Source organism: Ovis canadensis, chromosome 23 (assembly GCF_042477335.2).
Source record: "Ovis canadensis isolate MfBH-ARS-UI-01 breed Bighorn chromosome 23, ARS-UI_OviCan_v2, whole genome shotgun sequence".
Classification (NCBI taxonomy): domain Eukaryota; kingdom Metazoa; phylum Chordata; class Mammalia; order Artiodactyla; family Bovidae; genus Ovis; species Ovis canadensis.
This window is the reverse complement of record NC_091267.1, coordinates 54,427,206-54,450,364: the sequence shown is the minus strand read 5'-3', so window position 1 is coordinate 54,450,364 and position 23,159 is coordinate 54,427,206. Positions and strand designations below refer to the sequence as shown.

General features: G+C 40.7%; 1 protein-coding gene across 4 annotated transcripts in view; it reads right to left on the bottom strand.

Annotated features, from left to right (window-relative positions):
* The window catches only part of PTPRM (protein tyrosine phosphatase receptor type M), a 657,213-nt gene that overhangs the window by 277,903 nt on the left and 356,151 nt on the right, over positions 1-23,159 (bottom strand). For all 4 annotated transcript variants that reach the window (XM_069568623.1, XM_069568625.1, XM_069568624.1 and 1 more), the window contains exon 8: positions 847-1,155. In XM_069568623.1, coding sequence (XP_069424724.1) covers positions 847-1,155 — 309 coding nt within the window. The remainder of the gene's footprint in view (positions 1-846; positions 1,156-23,159) is intronic.

Sequence of the window (23,159 nt, the reverse complement as noted above, 5' to 3'; positions counted from 1 at the left end):
TGTATACATGTATATATGCATTGTTAGCCTCAGGTGTACTGCAGAATTTTATATATATCATATATAAGTATATGATATATATAAACTTATATATATATATATATATACACATACACACATATATATATATATATAACTCTGCAGTACACCTGAAGCTAGCATTGCAAATTAACTAGACTTCAATTTAACATATAGTTTGAAAAAACCCTCAAGGCAGAAAGATAAAACAGACAGTAATATCACTGTTCATATTAACAAGGCTTCTAGAATACTAATGATCTACTACTAAGTACTCCAGAAGTACTCTGACACATATTAATAGAAGTCTATTTATTGAAGTCTTGGTTATTGAGGTAATATTCAATTACATTGTTCCTATGGAAAAGAATGACTATTACTTGACCACCGACTTCATGTGGTAATTTCTTAGCACTGTGCTGAAGAGCAAAGGCAGCCTCTATCTGGGGCTGAATTTTAATCTGAATTATGAAAAATGTTTCAGAATGCCACATGAATAAGTCTTTCCTATAGATAATCTAATACCCAAACAACACCTCAGTCCCAACATGATGACAAAATTTGAACAAAGAACTGTTCAGAGCCATGTAGGATTATCGTATGTAGAAAACTAATTATATGACATAAAAGTTAAAACAAGCCTCTGTATCTTTATTGTCTTCACCTTTTTTAATCAGCGTTTCAGCAGATGCAGCACAGACACATTATTCAACATGGTAAGCAATTTTCTTCCATTTTCATTGTAAAGATCTCAGTTAGAAAGAAACACAAGCTTCATTTTTGAAAGACTGCATGTTTGACATAAACACATCACTTCAAAGTACTCACGATCTTCATCCGTCTGTACTACGAGCTCCTGGCTCTCCTTCCGCCCCTCCGGATTCATGAGGATGAGCTTCACGCTGACGTTGGTGTAGGGCGAGAGGTTGGTGATGGTGTGTTGGGGGTGTGAGTTTTCTGTGTCCCAGCTCACTTCCTCTCGCACCTGTTCCTGCCCTCCAACTTTGTAACAGTAGTGGACTGTGAGATTGTAGCTATGGCAACGGGTCACGTTATACCCAAAGGGCTCCCAGCGGATAGTGATCTGTCGAGATTTGACTTCCACGACTTCCAGCTTCCTTGGCCCACGCATGGGATCTAATGAGGAAAAGAAAGAAAAAGAAAACAAGAGAAAAGGATAATAAAAGTTCTGGTGAAGCTTAGGTGCCACAGATAATTATATTGGTCTCCAATATCTTGTTTTCTCTTCTTCATATGAATAAACTCTCTAACACTTAGCTGGGCATAACGCCACCCAGAATAAAGACTACAGTTTCCATCCTCTTAAGCAGTGAAGTCTGATCCTTGAACCCAAGTTTTGGTGGATGGCATACAAGGTGAGATGTCAGGAATGGCTTCCGGGGGGTCTCCTTGAGAGGAAGGGGCTCCCCATCTTTGTTCCTCCTTCTGTCCTGTTAGCTCGACTTAGGACAGCTTGCACTCATGCAGCCATGATGGACCATGATGCACTTAAACATGAAGGATTCAAAGCAATGAGAACACAGAAATGGGTTTCCTGGTAATCACTGGGCTACCGTACGAGCCCTGAATGGTCTACTCCCCAAATTTTCATTAGAGGGAAATACAGTGCTTTTGTTTAAGGCTCTTTCCTCTGGGGTTCTGATACACAAAACGAATCTTCATGCTAACTGATGCATATACTTTTTATCTTTTTAAATTAATTCATAATTATGGAATTAGAAAACATAAAAGTAAAAGCTTGCAAATTCAGCATGAAATACAATGATTAAAGAGTATAAACTTCTGAGCAGAACTCTAGCCTTTTCAGATTTTGATTTACAGAGAATTCTACACAGTCACTACTGAAGTAATTCTTTCCTACCCCTGATCAGGTCTCAGTGTTGTTCCTCAGCCCAAGCTCCAGGGACAGAGTTTGGAGCTTAGAAATCTAAATGATTTGCAGGAACATGAGCATTCTGATTGGCTTAAGAGAAAGAATATATACAGAGAAAGCTTTTTCATGCATATTTATTTTTTAATGAAGTACAGTTGATTTACAATGTTGTAATCTCTGCCGTATAGAAATGTGATTTAGTTATACATATATATTTTATTTTGATATTCTCTTCCATTATGGTTTCTCACAGGATATTGAATATAGTACCCCATGCATACAGTAGCACCTTGTTATTTATGAGAAAGCTTAAACTTAGTTACGGAAATATGATGAAAATACAATAATAACTAATTATAAAACATATACTGAGCCCTATGATGTACCTTGCATCTTTCTAAGAAGTTTACCTTTTATGGGTTTGGGGAGCACCTAATCTAAAATATTTACTTTAGTATATCCATACGTTCAATTGATCCATATATTTTGATTTTTGTTTTCCTAAAGGTGGTTACCATTTATGATCTATAAAGAGATCTATAATTGGAAAGGGGAAATACCCATGAAAACTGGAGAAATAACAGCAACCATGTCCTGTGTGTGCACTTCCTATGTATGGTTTGTTTGGTATATATAATCTCCACTCCTTAACAATCCAGTTTTTCCCAAGATGGAAATGAAAACATTGTGACCATGATGCGGTCAACAAGTTGCCCAAGGTCAAGGATTGACTGTGGCTCTGAATTTGTATGTTTGACAATGAAACATATGCTGTTGCCACTCTACTGTAGAGTGTCCACCAAAATAGAGAATCAGATTTTTTAAAAAACCACACGTTAAGACCTGTAGAACTCCACCAGAAACAAGATCAAGGGATGTAAACTAGAATAAAGTCCTGTGAATGTAACCTTGGGACAAAAGTGCTGGGAAGAACCCTTCCCCCTACTCCCTCTGATTCCATGGAAGCTGGGTCCCAGGCCACATTCCCCAGCCTTGGTTTTCCAGACAACCACACCTATACTTTTTAGCCACCAGAAGAACCCTGTCTGGATTATCACTGATGTTCATATCTTGCTTTTCATTGTGTGTAAATCCCTTGTTTTCTCCATTATTTAGGGCCTAGAGAGAACTTAGGGAAACCCCTTTCCTTGTGGTCTTCAACAAATGAAACAATTCCTGTGAAATAATGTTCTGGGTTTGCATTTGTGAAACGGGGTTTATCTGCCAGTTATCTATCTGTTCAAACCCTAACACAAGGTTAATCATGACCATTCACACTACTCTGTCCTGTAATAACTCTAGGAACCAAGGACAAGTGAGGAAAAATCTCCCTGGAGAATCCTGAGAATCCATGAGAATCATGGAACGTTCCATTTTACTGAATCAGTTTTTTCGTATTTAAATTACTAGTGTTTGGGAAAATATCACAAATAAGTTACCTAGTGATAACATTGAAAGTGTTTTCCAGTCTAGTGAATTTTGACCATCTAAAGGCAATGTCTAATTTTATATAATGCTTCATTAGTTGAATGCTTACAAAACTTCTAATACAATCCAGATCCCTTATATAAACAGATTAATGTGCATCTACACTCCTTTCCCAATTAATCACAAGTCTCCACAAGGACTGTTCTAAAGCACTTTTCCAAGGTTTTCATCAATTTTACTTACTAAATGACTAAATGCTTCAGATATTAATTTCAACAAGCAGTGCAGTAATAACTTAATTTCACTAGAAAAACTATTTTCTCCTGCAGAAGTAAGCCTGCATCATTTTAATACTCCTTAGCCAAGAACAAACACTTGTGAATTTAAGCCCCAGGATAAAACAACGAAGGCTCTGTCTACTGGTCAAGCTGTCTTGAAGTACATGCTCTCTTCCCGTCTGTTATTACCTCTCAGAATCCCATCATGGTAAAGTGATGACTTCCTGTAAACTCACCAAGTCAAATAGCTAAGCCTAGCACAGACAACCACCTCTACGACCAAGTCCCCAGAACCCCGATTGTCACGAATGGTATTAAGAGACCAGAGATGGAGGCTGTGTGAGTCCTGAGTCTTAAATGGAAGCAGGGTTGTCCAGACTGGTTTGCATCTTGTTCCTGATCAGTGCAAACAAAACCATCTTGCAGAAGCTTTTCCAAACAGAATATTTCTTTTCCTAAATATTTTAATTTTGGACTTCCCTGGTGGAGCAGTGGATAAGAATCCACCTGCCAATTCAGGCGACATGGGTTCAATCCCTGGTCCGGGAAGATTCCACGTGCCTCAGAGCAACTAAGCCCGTGCACCACAACTACTGAGCCGGTGCACCACAAATACTGAAGCCTGTGTGCTCTAGGTCCAGCAAACCACACCTGATTAGTATCTGTGCCTCAACTACTGAGCCCATGTGCTGCAACTACTGAAGCCCACGTGCCTAGAGCCCATGCACTACAACAAGAGAAACTGCTGCAATGAGAAGCCCCCACACCACAACCAGAGAGTAGCCCCTGCTCTCCCAAACCAGAGAAAGCCCGCACACAGCAATGAAGTGAGCAATTCTTTACTCAGAGGGTAAAGCGTCTGCCTGCAGTGCGGGAGACCTGGGTTCAATCCCTGGGTCGGGAAGATTCCCTGGAGAAGGAAATGGCAACCCACTCCAGTACTCTTGCCTGGAAAATTCCATGGACAGAGGAGCCTGGTAGGATATAGTCCATGGGGTTGCAAAGAGTCAGACATGACTGAGTGACTTCACTTCACTTTCTTTACCATCTGAGCCACCAAGGAAGCCAGATGACAGGGTAGTAGGGAATATATGTCTATCTTTTCTCATGATCCTAAAGATGTTTTGGAGGACTTGTGTGGATTCCAAGGCCAGTAACTTCTCTTCACAATCCCTTGGCCCTCAGCAGAATGGGTACTGGAAGGCATCATTGGCACAAGTCACGAGGCCAGGGGGCCCATTCTGGGCCCATGGGCTCACAATAAGTGACCAGAGCAGTATCCCTGAGGGGCGTGGTGGCTGTCATGCCTGAAGCTTCAGCAGGGAGTTCTCACTGGTTTCTCTGCCAGCACCACTGGCAGCATCTTCCCCTCTGTTCTCTTTCTGCCACTTCGAGTCAGGTTTCAAGCAGACACCTGACACTTGCAGCCCTGACCTGAGGGACCAGTGAGCTGGTTCTGGCCTCCAGCACTCTGGCAATCCTATTTAACCGGGGACCCCGCCTCCTCATATAGCCAGTCCTGTTCTTCCACGGATAAGGGCAGAAACTGAGTGATAGGATCAATTTCCATTGCAGGTTCAATTCACAGCTCGTTTCTCTGGAACCCTGCCCTTTACCTTTCATTACAACTACACTGCTTTTTCAGAAACTCAATTTCAGAACCTGTGAGATACATCTGGGTGTAATTTTAGAATCCTGTCATTGATAATCAAAAACACAGATTACAAACCGAGGCTCCTGCTAACAGGTTTCTCTTTTCTGCCTCTTCACGGACTTTCCAGAGGTCTATTGCAATAAAAGGACTGACACCCAGAATGGCAGGGTGGGTCCCTTCTGGCATCTTTAGCTACTAAACTTCTGCCTCGCCAGTCACACAAAAGCAGGTGACAAAACAATAAAGCAACAGCTTTATTTACTTTGGTATACAGTTAAATCAGAACAAAGGCTGGTTTAACTGATGCTATGTTGGCCTTCCCACTTATTTAATATTCCTAAGCAGCAAAGACACAGACAGTAAAGAATATGCCTGCACTTCAAAAGACCCAGGTTTGATCCCTGCCTTGGGAAGATCCCTGGAGTAGGAAACGGCAATCCACTCCAATATTCTTGCTTGGAAAATTCCATGCACAGAGGAACCTGGCATGCTACAGTCCATGGGATCACAAAAAGTTGGAAACGACTGAATGACTAACACACAAGCAACAAAGATTCCAGGCACAGGAGCACTGTTTGTAAGCGACAGAGCTATAGTTTTTGAATTAGCTGCTATTTTCCATAGTTTCGGCTTCCCTGGTGGCTCAGACGGTAAAGAATCTGCCTATAATGCAGGAGACCCGGGTTCGATCTCCTGGTCAGGAAGAGCCCCTGGAGAAGGAACTAGCAACCCACTCCAGTATTCTTGCCTAGGAAATCCCATGGACAGAGGAGTCTGGCAGGCTACAGTCCATGGGGTCATAAAGAGTTGGGTAAGACTTAGCAATTAAACAACAACAACAAAACAAAAACAAAAATAGTACTAAATCAATAGCTGAGAAACAGTCTTGTTGAATAACGAAGGAAAGGGCAGCCATGCCAGGCCTCACATAGAGGCAAATTCCTCCCATATTTCTTGGTTTAGGATGGATGCGTTCTTTACCATATCTTTTCTGTATTACAGGTGCTGGTTTGTACTCAGCCTAAATCCTAAAGGTAAGTAACCTTGCTGGGAACTGGACTCTCCATGTATCAATCCTATTGATCAATCTAATTTGATTACAGATGAAAGCAGGAATTTCTATTCATGTTTTATGGGAAATGTAAAGATGATCTTACATAAGAAATGATGAGGACACTGACCAAGGTGTGAATGCAGACCCTCTCAGGCAAGAGGGTGGGGCTGCACCCACACCCTGAACGTGAGCGATGGCTGACAGCCTGGAGGGGCAGCTACCGGTGCCTCAGGTGACCCTAAGAGAGCATGCTGTGCGCAGGCTCTGTTTAGCTTTTGGTTTGTACATTACAAAACCTACCGTGAAAGAACACAAATTTGGCCTTTGGTTAGTCATTTTTGGTGTCTCGATTCAGGATAGTGTCACCGAAACTTTTAGAATATTTTCTTTTAAAGAATTTTAAGGTTTAATATTCTTAATAGTTGAATGGGAGCTGGAAAAAAAGATGGAATAAATGATTCACAATTGACAATCTTCCACAATAAAGAAGTGTTGGGCATTGATAATAGACTCACTGACAGTAATGTTTCTCATAATTTATTCTGCCTGAATTGATTAACTTTTCAGAATAAAGCTAGAAGTCCAACAGTGGTTGAAAGATGTCCTTCTTTCAAATACAAAGTGTTCTTTTCTGGTGTTAATTTAAGGTTTTTAAAATTTCAAGTAATAAGTTAAAAAAACACATTGAAAAGTACAACATAAAACAGTCGCCTGTGTACCTACTAATATCAAATATTAACATTGGTGTTTTGCCTCAGAGCACTTTTGATTAAAGAAATAAAATACTGCTGATATAAATCCTTTCCAGGGTCCTGTAGGCTAACTCAAGGTTATTATACATCACTCTCAGACATGGTTTTGTACTTTTATTACAAGTGTCCAGGATGCCTAAAATTTTACACAAATGCTACCATTCTCTGCAGATTGATGGGTTCCACATCAGCCAAGTTGAAATTCATAGATCTGGCTTAGACCTACAGATGGATCATATAGATCATTTTAACTGATCTATATCAAATGTATACATGTATCATATATGCAGATCAAATTCCATTAAGGAAGTTAACTGTAGTTTACTTTACGCATTCCCTACCAAGGAGCAGAAAGGTTGAGCCCACATGTTGCCTATTACAAGGGGTGAAAAGTCAGCACTGGTAACACCTGGCAGCTCATTTAGAAATACAGATGCTCGGGCCCCACCTCCGATGGCCAGACACCGAATCTTCCTTTGCACATTAAAGTCTGAGAAACTCTGACTTAGAGGAGTGTCTTTTATTTTATTTTAATTTTTTAAATATAAATTTATTTATTTTAATTGGAGGTTAATTACTTTACAATATTGTATTGGTTTTGCCATAAATCAACATGAATACGCCACAGGTATACACATGTTCCCCATCCTGAAATCCCCTCCCACCTCCCTCCCTATACCATCCCTCTGGGTCATCCCAGTGCACCAGGCCTGAGCATCCTATATCATGCATTGAACCTGGACTGGCGATTTGTTTCACATATGATATTATACATGTTTCAATGCCATTCTCCCGAATCATCCCACCCTCGCCCTCTCCCACAGAGTCCAAAAGACTGTTCTATATGTCTGTGTCCCTTTTGCTGTCTCGCATACAGGGTTATCGTTACCATCTTTCTAAATTCCATATATATGCATTAGTATACTGTATTGGTGTTTTTCTTTCTGGCTTACTTCACTCTGTATAATAGGCTCCAGTTTCATCCACCTCATTAGAACTGATTCAAATGTATTCTTTTTAATGACTGAGTAATATTCCATTGTGTATATGTACCACAGCTTTCTTATCCATTCATCTACTGATGGACATCTAGGTTGCTTCCATGTCCTGGCTATTATAAACAGTGCTGCGATGAACAGTGGGGTACACATGTCTCTTTCAATTCTGGTTTCCTTGGTGTATATGCCCAGCAGTGGGATTGTTGGGTTGTATGGCATTTCTATTTCCAGTTTTTTATGGAATCTCCACACTGTTCTCCATAGTGGCTGTACTAGTTTGCCTTCCCACCAACAGTGTAAGAGGGTTCCCTTTTCTCCACACCCTCTCCAGCATTTATTGCTTGTAGACTTTTGGATAGCAGCCATTCTGACTGGCGTGAAATGGTACCTCACTGTGGTTTTGATTTGCATTTCTCTGATAATGAATGATGTTGAGCATCTTTTCATGTGTTTGTTAGCCATCTGTATGTCTTCTTTGGAGAAATGTCTGTTTAGTTCTTTGGCCCATTTTTTGATTGGGTCATTTATTTTTCTGGAATTGAGCTACAGGAGCTGCTTGTATTTTTTTGAGATTAGTTGTTTGTCAGTTGCTTCATTTGCTATTATTTTCTCCCATTCTGAAAGCTGTCTTTTCACCTCTCTTATAGTTTCCTTTGTTGTGCAGAAGCTTTTAATTTTAATTAGGTCCCATTTGTTTATTTTTGCTTTTATTTCCAATATTCTGGGAGGTGGGTCACAGAGGATCCTGCTGTGATTTATGTCAGAGAGGGTTTTGCCTATGTTCTCCTCTAGGAGTTTTATAGTTTCTGGTCTTACGTTTAGATCTTTAATCCATTTTGAGTTTATTTTTGTGTATGGTGTTAGAAAGTGTTCTAGTTTCATTCTTTTACAAGTGGTTGACCAGTTTTCCCTAGCACCACTTGTTAAAGAGATTGTCTTTTCTCCATTGTATATTCTTGCCTCCTTTGTAAAAGATAAGGTGTCCATAGGTGCATGGATTTATCTCTGGGCTTTCTATTTTGTTCCATTGATCTATATTTCTGTCTTTGTGCCAGTACCATACTGTCTTGATAACTGTGGCTTTGTAGTAGAGCCTGAAGTCAGGCAGGTTGATTCCTCCAGTTCCATTCTTTCTCAAGATTGCTTTGGCTATTCAAGGTTTTTTGTATTTCCATAAAAATTGTGAATTTATTTGTTCTAGTTTTGTGAAAAATACCGTTGGTAGCTTGATAGGGATTGCATTGAATCTACAGATTGCTCATTTTCACTATATTGATTCTTTCGATCCATGAACATGATATATTTCTCCATCTATTAGTGTCCTCTTTGATTTCTTTCACCAAGTTTTTATCATTTTCTATATATAGGTCTTTTGTTTCTTTAGGTAGATATATTCCTAAGTATTTTATTCTTTTCATTGCAATGGCGAATGGAATTGTTTCCTTAATTTCTCTATTTTCTCATTATTAGTGTATAGGAATGCAAGGGATTTCTGTGTGTTGATTTTATATCCTGCAACTTTACTATATTCATTGATTATCTCTAGTAATTTTCTGGTGGAGTCTTTAGGGTTTTCTATGTAGAGGATCATGCCATCTGTAAACAGTGAGAGTTTTACTTCTTCCTTTCTAATTTGGATTCCTTTTCTTTCTTTTTCTTCTCTGACTGCTGCGGCCAAAACTTTCAAAACTATGTTGAATAGCAGTGGTGAAAGTGGGCACCCTTGTATTGCTCCTGACTTTAGGGGAAATGCTTTCAATTTTTCACCATTGAGGATAATGTTTGCTGTGGGTTTGTCATATATAGCTTTTATTATGTTGAGGTATGTTCCTTCTATTCCTGCTTTCTGGAGAGTTTTTATCATAAATGGATGTTGAATTTTGTCAAAGGCTTTCTCTGCATCTATTGAGATAATCATATGGCTTTTATTTTTCAATTTGTTAATGTGGTGTATTACATTGATTGATTTGTGGATATTGAAGAATCCTTGCATCCCTTGGATAAAGCCCACTTAGTCATGATGTATGATCTTTTTAATGTATTGTTGGATTCTGATTGCTTGAATTTTGTTAAGGATTTTTGCATCTATGTTCATCAGTGATATTGGCCTACATAATGATCAAACGATCAATCCGAGAAGATATAACAATTATAAATATATATGCACCCAACATAGGAGCACCGCAATATGTAAGACAAATGCTAACAAGTATGAAAGGGGAAATTAACAATAACACAATGATAGTGGGAGACTTTAATACCCCACTCACACCTATGGATAGATCAACTAAACAGAAAATTAACAAGGAAACACAAACTTTAAATGATACAATAGACCAGTTAGACCTAATTGGTATCTATAGGACATTTCACCCCAAAACAATGAATTTCACCTTTTTCTCAAGTGCACATGGAACCTTCTCCAGGATAGATCACATCCTGCACATAAATCTAGCCTTGGTAAATTCAAAACAATTGAAATCATTCCAAGCATATTTTCTGACCACAACGCAGTAAGATTAGATCTCAATTACAGGAGAAAAACTATTAAAAATTCTAACATATGGAGGCTGAATAACATGCTGCTGAATAACCAACAAATCACAGAAGAAATCAAAAAAGAAATCAAAATATGCATAGAAATGAATGAAAATGAAAACACAACAACCAAAAACTTGTGGGACACAGTAAAAGCAGTGCTAAGTGTAGGGTTCATAGCAATACAGGCATATCTCAAGAAACAAGAAAAAAAGTCAAATAAATAACCTAACCCTACACCTAAAGCAACTAGAAAAGGAAGAAATGAAGAACCCCAGGGTTAGTAGAAAGAAAGAAATCTTAAAAATTAGGGCAGAAATAAATGCAAAAGAAACAAAAGAGACCATAGCAAAAATCAACAAAGCCAAAAGCTGGTTCTTCGAGAGGATAAATAAAATTGACAAACCATTAGCCAGACTCATCAAGAAACAAAGGGAGAAAAATCAAATCAATAAAATTAGAAATGAAAATGGAGAAATCACAACAGACAACACAGAAATACAAAGGATCATAAGAGACTACTATGAGCAATTATATGCCAATAAAATGGACAATGTGGAAGAAATGGACAAATTCTTAGAAAAGTACAACTTTCCCAAACTGAACCAGGAAGAAATAGAAAATCTTAACAGACCAATTACAAGCACGAAATTGAAACTGTAATCAGAAATCTTCCAGCAAACAAGAGTCCAGGTCCAGACGGCTTCACAGCTGAATTCTACCAAAAATTTAGAGAAGAGCTAACACCTGTCCTACTCAAACTCTTCCAGAAAATTGCAGAGGAAGGTAAACTTCCAAACTCATTCTATGAGGCCACCATCACCCTAATACCAAAACCTGACAAAGATGCCACAAAAAAAGAGGAATGTTTTTTTAGAATGCAGGTTGGGCCCTTGGGTCTTAAGACTATGCTATGCTATGCTATGTTAAGTCACTTCAGTTGTGTCTGACTCTGTGCGACCCCATGGACTGCAGTCTACCAGGCTCTGCCATCCATGGGATTTTCCAGGCAAGAGTACCGGAGTGGGGTACCATTGCCTTCTCCGGTCTTAAGACTAGTAAGGAGTATTAGTGGTAAAGAACCTGCCTGCCAATGCAGGAGACCTAAGAGATGTGGGTTTGATCCCTGGGTCAGGAAGGTCCCCTAGAGGGATAAATGGCATCCCACTCCAGTATTCTTGCCTGGAGAGTCCCAGGGACAGAGGAGCCCAGCAGACTATAGTCCATGGGGTCACAAAGAGTTGGATACAACTGGGTGCATGCACACACAAACACACACACACACAAAGAAACTAAAACATTCAAATACATTTTAAGTTAGAAGGTGAGGACTGTGTAGTTTTTGTTTTAGTTTACATACACAAGCTCTTGTGAATTCACAGGTGTGTGTTTGACTGTGTCCACAATGTAAAATACATTTCATACTGCAGCAGAAGAGCGAGAAGCACACTGCCGGAGAACTTTTTCCCTGGGGGCGCCAGGAGATACACACACCTAGAGAAATTCTTCCCTGGGGGCACTAGGAGACATGCACTCCTACAGAAAGTCTTCCCTGGGGGTGCCAGGAAATATGTACCGAAATGTTCTTAGCAGCATTGTTGACAAAAGAATAAGAGAGAAAAACGCAGAAACAACCTAAATATCTACTGAGCAGAAAACAGACAGATAACAAGTTCCAGGACCAAAAAGATATAGGCATGCTGCATGCACTGAGAGTTCTGAAGGAATTTAACAGATGGTTTCAAAAACACACCTTCCTCCAGTGATTATGAACGAAACAATAACGAATTGTGAAAATACAGAATTGAGTGAAAAACTCAAGTCGCAGTAGAGAACTACGATATGATTTTATAACACTGAAAAACCGGCAAAAGGGAATTAAAGCATACATATATGTTAAAACCACTTAAATGAAGAAAGAAGAGAAAAACAGGACAAATATCCATAGAAACTTAGGATACTGGTGATCTCAGTCCTAGAGGCAGGGGAATAAAATGAGAAGCAAACAGTTAGATGCAGAGGTTCTAAGGAGGCTCTATTTTTAAGCTAAAGAGTCAGTTAATGTTGCTATGTAGCACAATTTATGCAGATGACATATATTCTTTTGCTTTTATGTCAAATACAGATAGTGAAGGACAGGGAAGCCTGGCGTGCTGCAGTCCATGGGGCCACAAAGAGTTAGACATAGCTTAGCGACTGAAAAACAACATAATAACTTAAAAGAAGGTTATCACAGGAAGGCATGAATATCCCAGAAACTCCGTTGGCTCTTTGGAATTCTCTTCCTGCAGGACAGTCTACCCTTGATTCTTAGGAGAGAAAGACTGCGGTTTCTGACAGCCAGACCTAAGGGAAGCAGGATAACATACCACTGAAGACGTTCTGGATATTCACCCATGGCTGGGGGCCTTTGACCTAAAGAGCTTTATGGAGCCATGTACTCACATGTGTAACAGGCATCTCACCAGCGATGCTTTTGGCCCAGACACCAGACCCCTGGATCGTGCAGGCTGAGTCTCAGGCCCAGCTCAGCCACTCAGGGACAGGTGTTGTTTCTTCTGATGCCTACCCCAGCTCTGAACCTCACTCTGTTTCATTCCTGGATTCTCAGAGAGGCCTAATGCAGAGCTCGGGATGACCGCGTGAGGAGGGAAGAGCGTGAGCAAGGTAACCGTCCAAGGCCACAGCTGACCCATGGGTACAACATGTTGGTACAACATGTTTGTGTACACGGTGTACACATGTTGTACATGTTCCAACCTATGTTTGTGTACAACAGAAAACACACCTTCCTTAAGGCACTTATTGTCATCTGCTGGAAAACTGCATAAGAATCATATAAATCTATGGGGTTCATGCAATGAATGGGCCCTGCATGCTTACACCATGCACATTCTGCACAACCGTACACTGTGGTCCTGCTGGAAACAGTGTGCGTAGGTGTGTGTGTGTCTATGTGTGTATATTTGTGTGCTGTTCAAAAACATACAAGTTCCAAGACCAAAAAGATATAAGCCTGCTGCATGCACTGAGAGTTCTGAAGGAATTTAACAGATGGTTTCAAAACTTAAGATAAAGCAGTGCAGAAGTGGATACGCTGTGTGCATGTCGACAGAGGTATGTGGATTTTTTTCAGCAAACAAATACCACTTACTCACTTACCCTTTAGCCACAAATACTAACTTCAACAGCCATATATCCACATACAGTACATGAACTGAATTTTCATGAAGGTACCAGTTTTAGCTATTCCTCCCTAATCCTGTCTGTCCCTCATGACTTTCCTTTTTGATGGTATGTTTGAATCAATCTAACGACTTCTAATTGATGCCCTCTTATCATAGGAACCAAATAAAAATGATTGCATGAGTAAGTCACTCCTGTCAAACAGGTCATAACCATTCTTGCTTTGCACACCAGTCAGGCGAATCTGTCTGTTGCATCCCAAATACCATTCTCCCTCCAAAATTAATATATTTGGTCCCACAGATCCATACACATACAGTATTAGTCACCTTTTTTATCTGCAAAAAAGTAGTCTTCAATCCCTTTCTATCTTGATTCAAAATCAGTCTCTTTCATGACTATTTTTTAGTTAAGAACTCTGAGGCTTCTAGACACCCACACTGTCAAAATCCTCATGTTCACATCATGTTCACAGGTTGATTACATTTCTATATGTTTTCTTGTCTTCTGTGACAATCAAGTTCACTGACTACTGATCCCATGTCTGACACAAATGCTTCATCCTATAAGGATCCTATGTTCATTAATCAATGCATTAGTTAAAAGGATTCTAACACAGTATAATAAACACCAAGCATCTAGATCAGTTCCTTTGTTTTCATAAGTCAATTCAGAAACCGTCTCCTTTCCTGTGGTATTTGCCAGTTTTCTATGAAAGGCCTTTCCAAGTTCTGCGCTGTGATTTGCACATCTCTGTCTTACTTTCTGCTTTATAAACATGGCTCCCCTAACGATTGGAATGGTCCGTTTCTGCCTCAGCTCCTTGGTGACATTTCCGAAGTGTAAAGTTCACGCCTGCGGGAAGAACACTGCTGCTATACAGTCAAATCGGAGTCTTCAGTTGTTCCGGTGCCCTGCAATGAACGAGCTGTAATTCATCCTATAGATGAACTTTACAAGAAACTGTTGTGTGAAATAAAAATGAGCTTCCAGTAAAAGACTTTCTTGGTATTTATTTCAGGCTCTATTAAAGGAGGAGGCAAGTGATTTTCACAGAGTTTTTCAGAACTGTCAAAAATTGGTTGAGAATGTGTATTGACCTTCCCTAACCCTCATAAAGCTGTGATGACCACAAAAAGGATCTTACAAGTTTGGATCTGTTTATTTCATCCAGAGGAAAAGTGTACCCAGGCCAGTCACTTCTGGTTATGGAAGAATGTGATGAGTGTTGAAAAAAAGCCAATCGAATACCATTTTAGATTCACCCATAAGAACCATTCTCTCTAGTTGATACTAAGTAGAGAAATCTTGTTTAAAACTTTTTACCTGTTCAGAGCCTCCTATTTATTAATAGTTCCTCCACCAGGAAATTGAACCCTGGCTCTCCCTTGGCAGTGAAAGCAGAGTCCTAACCACTGGACCACCAGGGCATTTGCTCAGCCATATTTTCCATCTTTAAGAAAAGAACTGTTCTTTAATAAAAGAACAAGGAAACCGTCACAAATAAGGGTTTTATTATTATTATTATTACAGCTCATTCCTCACTCAACTTTTGAAAAGAAATCACAGTTCACTGATACATATTTATTTCCTTATGAATTTGGTTAATTTGCTACAGAAACTTGTCTTAAAAAATTACAAACAACTATGCTTCCTTGAATATTTGCATATTTCTTAGGAGGGGCTTAAAAACTACAGAACATATCAGATAATCTTAATAAAGTAGATCACCCATTTGCCATTTAGTGTTAAAAATACTCAGGATTCTGACATACTGAAAATTAATTAGACATTTTTGTGAAGATCCACAGATAATACTTCTAATAAGTTATTAATATGATACCACATATCTTAGCTTTTTCATCCTTTCTGAAGTTGAATTCTATGGGGAGAGGAAGCCTGCTGAGCCTGTGGGGCAGACCTGGGGGCCGGCCTGTTGGCAGCAGAGGGTGGACTGAGATGGGGAGAGCCTGGAGGGAGAAGTAAGAGGCTGGGTTCTCCCCAGAGGACCCTCTGGTGATGGCCAAGCCAGCCTGGACTAGGAGAATGGCAGCTCGGGAAACATCCTGGAGCCACACACCACGGAATGTCATCATTAGACGGTCGGGGGAGGGTGGGACCAGGGACAGGAAGATAGTCCTGCCAAGACAGGGCCCAGAGTGGGGAAGAGCTGGGGGTGTGACGGGCCTGACTGCTTGCTGCCTGAGCCATCCATGAACAGACAGCGGGTATGGCCCTTAGGATAAACCTAAAGCTCAAGGTCGGGGGGAAGCGGGGAAGGATTTGGAAGTTACATAACTGTTCAAGTCACTAACACAGATGGTGATTCCCAGGAAAAGTATTTAAAAAGAAGATAAAGCAAAAGAAAGCCTACATTAACTGGACCTCTTTTTATTTTGATTTTATGTTTTCCTTTTAAGATTCTTCGCGGCATCTCCTCTCCCCTATGAAACTGACAGTAATAAGATATTAAGAGTTATAATTTTTAAACCATTCATTCTTTGATGTGTGCCACTTTAAACACATTACTTTACAATAGGCTTTGCTTGAATTTTAAAAGAAAAGTTTTTCCTCAGGTGAAGAATTTTCAGCTCTAAACTAGAGCCGACTGGTATGCGTATTTTTGTATTTGGTACCTACTTAATAGTTACACATTTTTAGAGAATGCCTCATTTAAATTCTAATGTATTTTAATAAGGAATGAAAGAAAATATCACCCCATATATGTATTTTTTTCTTAAATTACCCCTAGTGCTTGATTACTCCTCCACAATCAAAATCATGTCTTAAATATGAATGATACAAAACAAGACTAGAGCCTGAGAGTCTAACAGAGAGATTTTAGCTGCTTGTTTAAAATGACATACCTAGCTATTCAGTAATCACTTTATAATAACCCCTTTCATTTCCAAATCTACTTAGCCATCAGGCAGCACTGAGGAAAGAGCTGGCAACGGTTTTTACAACTGCACATTAGTTTTACATTTCATGACAAGCTAATTCTAGAGAGTTCCAAAGAGAGACAAGCTCCGGTCCTTGTGATTTTCTTCCCTTGTCGTGGGGGAAGCATGTGTCGAGCTGTAAAGGAAAGATAAAAGCCTACAGACATATACTTTTCACCTCATCCTCATGTCAGCGACAATTTGCCCCACTGTACCCCAGGTGCCATGGTTCATATGTAAGTCAACAAGACGTCACCAGTCTCCCAACCGCTCTTCACCCGAAGCCAAGGACCTGCAGGGGTTCAGAATCCCAACCACAACTGGACTCAGTCAGAGCATGACGGGGGGAGTCTTTGTAAAAGGGGGTGGGTTGAGTTTAAATGCTGCACAAACACAATGCAGAACGTCAGCTTACTGTGTAAGGCAGAAAAAACATCAAAAAGCGAAAGTGTCAGTCTCTTAGTCGTGTCCGACTCTTTGTGACCCCATGGACTCTCTCTCTCTCCAGGCTCCTCTGTCCGTGGAATTCTCCAGGCAAGACACTGGAGAGGGTTGCCATTTCCTTCTCCAGGGGATCTTCCTGATTCAGGGATCTAACCTGCATCTCCTGCATTGGCAGGCAGGTTCTTTACCATCTAAGCCACTAGAAAATATAATCACCCGGTACTAAAAATGACAAACGTGCTTGGCCATTTCAAAGTCAGTCCCACAAAGGCATTTCAATGAAGACTAACCCAAGGCCATGCCTCATGATGCCTCTAATTAAATTCCAAACACCACCAAGAGTCAAACGTGGGTTTCTATAGCACCAAGCAGCTGACAGAGTAAACTGATTTCCAAGACATTATTTAAGTCAATCGATGATCACACCTGAGCAATAAATACTTTAAGCTCTTGGTTTAAGCTTTGAAGGTTGCCATGAAAATCACCTGGGACGATGATAAACCATGGTATAAATCTCAGATTTGAGCAGCTCCATCCTTGCTAGGGAAGCAGAGACACAGATGTTGTTTATAATGTTGCACAGAAATAAATGGGATGTGTGATTTCATATATCAGTCTGAAGAAGACGTACCGGGACACTCCTGCTCTCGTGGCAGCCTACTGCTGCTGACAAACTGCACTAATTCGCAGTCATTAGCCCAACAATGTGAGCTAAATCGAGAGTCTCACACAAGGCTTTATTGAACCCGAGACAAGACTGCATGGCCGCATAAATCCACGCTCAAGAGATGTCATCAATTAATGCTACATGGCTAAACAGCCAAGTTCATTTTTTTCTAAATGGATACATTCTGATACGTGTGATCAACCTGAGTCAAGGCGTGTAGAATGCAATCAGAGTTGGCAAATTAACTCTCAAGCGCAGAGACAGATAGATGAACAATGTCCTCCAGATCAACTGGTGGAATTCACTCAGAACTGCTCAGTGTGTTCAGGCCCAGAATGCACAGAAATAGCTCTCTCACCAGGCAATTATGCAATGACTGTTCTCAACATCTGGCAACAACACAGAAGACAGCACAGATGCAAAAACTCAAAGACTTGAGATTAAAAGGTAACGCGTGAAAAGAAATTCACTTTTACTTTTTGGCTGAATCTTATTCTTTTTGTTTCCCTATACAATACTACCAACAACCCCCACCCCCCAAAAAATCCCCTCCACTATATCTCTGTTCTCAAAAAGCCTATGATTGTTTTCCTTTGAATCTTACTTCTACCAATGACCTTGAACTGTATCTTATCCCTTCAACTCCAAGTCAGCTTGGTTGCCCTGCCACATAATTTTAACAGCAGCACACATATTCTTATCCCAGTGTAACCTTGCACTTATTGTACCCACTGCTAGACAGGGGGGAGCAGGAGTGGCTGGCTCTGGACCTAAAGAATCATCCATGGACAAGTATAATTTTGAATGGGAACAAAAGGTTTCCCTGGTGGCTCGGATGGTAAAGAATCCACCATCCCCTGGAGGAGGAAATGGAAACCCACTCCAGTATTCTTGCCTGGAGAAGCCTATGGAAAGGGGAGTCTGGCAGGCTATACAGTCCATGCGGTCGCAAAAGAGGTGGACATGACTGAGCAACTAACAAAGTAGGTACATTCGGGTGGGGAGGAGGGTAAAATTCATGCCTGGCTGCTGTGTCTCAGAGCACAGCGGTCACACAAATTCAGAGACCATGCCAACCAGCACCCACACACCTTCACAAGCTGAAACGCTCTGCCCCACGTTACTGCCGAAGTCTAGATGCTTGGGATGGGTCACCCATGAGGCTGAAACTAAAAGGACTGATTGCAGTGGGGGCCGAGACGCAGCAGCAACCCCATCAATGGCTCCAAGGGCAAGAGGAGGTTGAATGGAGTTGGGGGGATGGGAGCAGGGTCAGAGACTGGGGAAGCCTCAGAGGGAAACGCATGGCCCTGTGGGGAAGAGGTACCCATGCTGTGTGAGCATCCAACTCTCGCCTTGGGGGAAGGCCTTCCTCAAAGGTTTCGTTTTCTTCCATCTCCAAAAATGATTCTTTTTTTGGTAGAGCTATGAGTGAAGAATATTTAAACTCCCAACCCTAATGTTATATCAGCCTGTAGTATATCCAGTTTGGAATAAATCCACAATTTTTTTTCTTCTAATTGACACTTGCAATGATTACGTGGGACCAGGGTGTGGCAATCCACAGTGAAAGGAAGGTTTGTTTTCAATAGTCTCAAATTCTCAAGAACTTCTCTAGTGTGAATCTCCACTGCCCACTGTCTGAAAATATATCCTGGAAAGAAATAACTATGGATCTAGCCAGGTGTCAAATACCACACTTTAAAATATAACATTAAGATAATTCTATCATTTTTGAACTGTTATCTTCTAAGTAGTATGCTAGTCGGGTGTGTGTGTGTGTGTGTGTGTGTGTGTGTGTGTGTGTGTATGGAAAAATTATTAATTAAATATTAAAGAGACTATGCTAAAATTACACTTAAAACTTTGTGGAAATATAAGATTAAACCAAACCTCCTTTAATTTAAATAAGGACACGGAATTGAGCAAGCATTAGACTGTTGCAGAGAGAAATATAGTCATCGGGAAACCTTCCTAGAACTTCTTACTAGGCTTCATTTCCTCATGGATGGTTTGTATGCACACAAAATAACACATAAGATTTAACGGGTATTTGCAACACTGACAACCGCATTTTATTAACTTCCAAGGCTGGATTCAAGACAATAAATCTGGTGTGTTCTAATAACGTAGGTATTAAAAATCTGCTCCTTACAGAATTATGAATTTGGTAATTACTTCTGCATTGCACGAAATCATAAAATCATGCATCACGCTTTTGCTAACATAATTATGGCAGAAAATAAACGAAAAAAAAAGTAGCCCCGGTTATTTATTCATATTAAGACCTTTTCAAGATGTTATAACAATACGTTTTATCATGGATTAAGCTCCCAGAACTACCTCTAGCAAATACCTGATCCTGGATAGGTATCTAACTTCAGTCACTCTGCAGTTCCCCAGAATTAAAAGAAAGGAGGGAGAAAGACTTGTCTGGTAAACATCGAGAGGCTGACTAAACGGCTACTGGAAACACTACTAATATTGTGACAATAATACAATCAGAAATATGGTTCCCTGCTAAAAATACAAGAAGCCAACTGCAAAGGGAAGGAAAAGAGAAAAGCAGAGAGCTGGTGTTTGTTAAAAAACTGTGCTGGCACCTTTCCCCCCTTCTATCTGTGACACTAAAACCAATGAACATTTTATTAAAATGACAATTAACCCTTATCCTAAATGCCAGAGATAAGTTTCTGGAGTCTTGTGGAAGATAGCAGGAGAGACTGCTCATGATCTATCCCACAGGTTCACAGGAGTTATCTGAGGGGGGATCTTTGGGGCTTCCCTGGTGGCTCACATGGTAAAAATCCCGCCTGCAATGCAGGAGACCTGGGTTCAATCCCTGGGTCAGGAAGATCCCTTAGAGAAGGACATGGTAACCCACTCCAGTATTCTTGCCTGGAAAAATCCCATGGACAGAGGAGCCTGGCAGGCTACAGTCCATGGGGTTGCAAGAGCTGGACACAACTTAGCTACTAAGCCACCAGCACTTCAGCTGTCCAGTGAAGAATGACCAAGCATGAGTCATGAATTACAAGGGTATTTACATATGAAGCATCCAAGAGCTCAGACTCTATTACATCAGCATCAGTGCCACATGACTGTTTCAATACAGAGTAAGAATTTCAAAAATAGAACCAAGTTCTTTCAATGATGCCCTATAAGAGGGGAAAAATACCCTGAGTATCCAGTGATTTCTAGCTAATACAAACCAAGGCAACTTTGGCCTTAGGACCTTCGCCAGACACTTTTGGGGTGTGTGTCTGGGTCTCCCCTTGGCCTACTCACCATCCTACCTGCCTATCCTTCAGGTCAGAAGGGCTCCACTACCCAATCAACACTCAGCTTTAAAAAGCACCCTGGAATTAACTGAAGAAAACACAATCCATTGAAAATTTTGATAAATCTGAATTGGATTGAGGACAAAAAGGGTTCAGAGAATTGGAACCTGAAAAGATTTGTCAAACTATCATATGAAACAAGGTATACTTAAAGGGGTGAGGGATTCAGACTGCGTTAGTCACACAGACATCTAACTCGTTTCTCAAAATGAGATATTCGGTACCTCAAGGGAAAGGAGTATTTTTCAAGAAGCTTAGTTAACTAAGGGAGCTTTTCATCCAGCAATAGAAAAATGGACAGTAGGGTGCCTCAGTTTAATTAAACAGTAAAATCACATTTAAAAAGTAAAGAAGAAATTATCTGAGGCAGAAAAATATCTTCCCTCATATGTACATCCTGAGAGACTGATGAGTAAATTAGAAAAGATGTAAGAAAGTCATTCTCCGTGACATAGGTGATACAAGGATATGGTCTCTCTAACACATGAACACATGAAGGTTTAAGGGCTGCAGGCTATGAAGCTGCTCTGTGCAAAAACATACACACTTCGATAAAGCCTTTATCTGTTCTGAGAAGGCAGAGCTACAAAGGGGCTTTCTCCCTTATTCCAGGGGTTTTATTCAATTTCATTTTTCACTCATACTCAATCCCCATATTTTTACCCACATCACATATCAGGCTGAGAGACTCACTTCCATTCAGGTGTGACTTCTTTCTGAGAACAAGGAGCTCAGAGCTCCAGTTCAGACAAAGTTCAACCAGCACAAACCCCAGGATGGATAAGCACACAGTAAAAGGCAGCTTTCTTCTGCATGGTAGTAACCTGCTGGTAGACACCCAAGTGCTATATTCATACGATCAGATACAAACAGAACGATCTTACAGGACAGCTTTGCAGACTCAATCCAGATGTACCCATATGAAATATGCACTCACTTGGGGCACCTCAGTATCCTCAGTGTTGCTGGGGCTCAGGGAACAGTGGAAGAAACAAGTGGATATTGGATAAGTCCCAATGTATGGGACGATTCATTCCTTCCAATTTCCCGCTTTTTTGGGGAACAGCAGCACCTATCTCATGCCTATTATTGTATTTTAGAAGCAGGCAGTTTTTTTCTGAGTTTCACAGGTCTGTGGATGGAATGGCATTTTGCCCTAGAGTGGATCTTACCCAGAGTCTCAGCCATATGTGATTCAGATGATTTATGTGATTAGATTTGGAAATTTGGAGTTGCTGCTATTAAGATGAGTTTTGGGGTTTACATTTCATGCTGTCGTGAAATGAAACTTTTGGGGATGTTGGGTTGAATGCATTTTGCATATGAGGTGGGTAGGAATGTTTTAGGGACAGAGGGTGGGCTGTGATGGGTTGAGTGGTGTTCCCCCTGCTTGCCCCAAGATATGTCTATATTCCAGAGGGATTCCCAGGTGACTCAGTGGTAAAGAATCCACCTGCCAATGCAGAAGACACAGGAGATTCTGGTTTGATTCCCGGGTTGGGAAGATCTCCGGGAGGAGGAAATGCCAACTCACTTCAGTATTCCTGCCTAGGAAATCCCATGGACAGAGGAGCCTGGAGGGCTACAGTTCATCGGGTTGCAAAGAGTTGGACACGACCGAGCACAGGCACGTATGGGTCAGAAGCTGGAAGGGTGACCCGATTTGGAAAAAGGGCCTTTGCATGTGTAATTAAAGATATGGAAATGAAGAGACCATCCCAGATTACACGCATGGGCCCTAATGACTGCTGTCTTTGTAGGGGATACACAGTGAAGATTTGACGAGGAGACCAGATGAAGATGGAAGCTGAGACTGGAGTGACACAGGGACAAGCCACAGAATGCCAGCGACCCCAGAGGCTGGAAGAGGAATTTTCCCCAAGAACGGAATTTTCCCCACGGCTTCTGAGGTGAGCAGGGCCCTGCCAACTCCTTAATTTCGGGTTTCTGGCTTGCAGAGTGCTA